Source organism: Monoraphidium neglectum (genome assembly GCF_000611645.1).
Source record: "Monoraphidium neglectum strain SAG 48.87 unplaced genomic scaffold scaffold05427, whole genome shotgun sequence".
In the NCBI taxonomy this organism is placed as follows: Eukaryota; Viridiplantae; Chlorophyta; class Chlorophyceae; order Sphaeropleales; family Selenastraceae; genus Monoraphidium; species Monoraphidium neglectum.
Window position 1 is genome coordinate 1904 of NW_014008203.1, and position 1224 is coordinate 3127.

At 72.0% G+C, this 1224-nt stretch overlaps 1 protein-coding gene across 1 annotated transcript in view; it reads right to left on the reverse strand.

Moving 5' to 3' along the window:
- MNEG_15550 (SNF2 family DNA-dependent ATPase) overlaps positions 1 to 1224 on the reverse strand; it is a gene marked incomplete at both ends in the record, with an annotated part of 3178 nt that overhangs the window by 1365 nt on the left and 589 nt on the right. The window contains 3 exons of the mRNA XM_014035979.1: positions 19 to 253; positions 472 to 743; positions 1050 to 1191. Coding sequence (XP_013891433.1) covers positions 19 to 253; positions 472 to 743; positions 1050 to 1191 — 649 coding nt within the window. The remainder of the gene's footprint in view (positions 1 to 18; positions 254 to 471; positions 744 to 1049; positions 1192 to 1224) is intronic.

Sequence of the window (1224 nt, forward strand, 5' to 3'; positions counted from 1 at the left end):
CGGCGGCGTGGCCCTCACCCTCCCAGAAGGGCAGCATGGAGAGGGGCACCACCACCAGCGCCGGCGCGGCCGCCTTGCAGTCCGCGATCAGGCCCGCCAGGTGGGCCGCCACGGTGGCCGTCTTGCCGCACCCCGCCTCGTCGGCCAGCACGCAGCTCTGGCGGCGCGCCCACATCGCGCGCAGCCAGTTCAGGGTCGACAGCTGGTGCGGCATGAGGGCCGCGCCGCGCACCCACTCCGGTTGGGACGTCAGCTGCAGGGGCGGCCCGCCGGGGAGGGGGGGAGTCAGACTGTCGGTGTGGGCGATGCGATTTAGCAAAGCAAGCCGCAAGCCACAAGCCAGGATGTGCTTCCTGCCAGAGGTTCAGCTCCGTATGAGATCCCGGTCCAGCAAGCCTATGAAAGTACACGCGGTGCTTAGTAGCGCAGCCGGCCCAAACTCCCACAGCCGCCCCGCCACAACCCCCCCACCTCGGGGACACCCTGCTGCTGCGCCCGCGCCTCCGCCGCCGCCGCCGCCGCCCGCCCCGCCTCGCCCGCACGCTCGAGCGCGCGCCGCTGGCGGGCCCAAAGCTGCAGGTGCAGCGGCAGCCGCTCGGGCTGCATCAGGGGGCCGCTGCCGTCGGGCTCCCAGGTGCAAGCGTCGTAGCCCTGGCCGCGCCACTTCACCAGAACCTCCCAGCCGGGGGACCCCAGCGCGGGCCGCCGCGCGACGAGGCGCTCGGGGATGGACCACTCGGGCTCTGCGGTGGAAGTGCGGAAGTGTCAGTGTGTTTGTGTGTGCATGTGTGTGTGGTGGAAGGGGGCCCGGAGCCGAGGGGTCCAAGAGCGGCTGAGAAGGGGCGGCGCGCGCAAGGTTTAAGGGTTGCCGGGCGGCGGTCACAGGGGGACCGGTGCCACAAGCTTGCAGCACACACAAGCTGTCGTCGTCCAAATTGAAGGGGGGGGCCCACCCTCCATCCCGGAGCACCCGTCGCACCCATCACTGGCGCGCTCAAGGCGCCCAGCCGCGACATGGGTCGCGCGCTCTCTCGCGCCGGGCCGCTCACCCGACAAGTCGCAGGGCGCGTCGCCATGGCGCTTCTTGAAGTTGAGCAGCTTCCTGCGGGCGATGCCCAGCAGGCTGCTCTCGCGCACCCACTCGTTGTGGACGTGGGCGCGGCCGGCCCACTTCACCAGGTACTCCGGTTCCTGGGGGGGGGGGGCGATGGGGCCGGGGCGTGC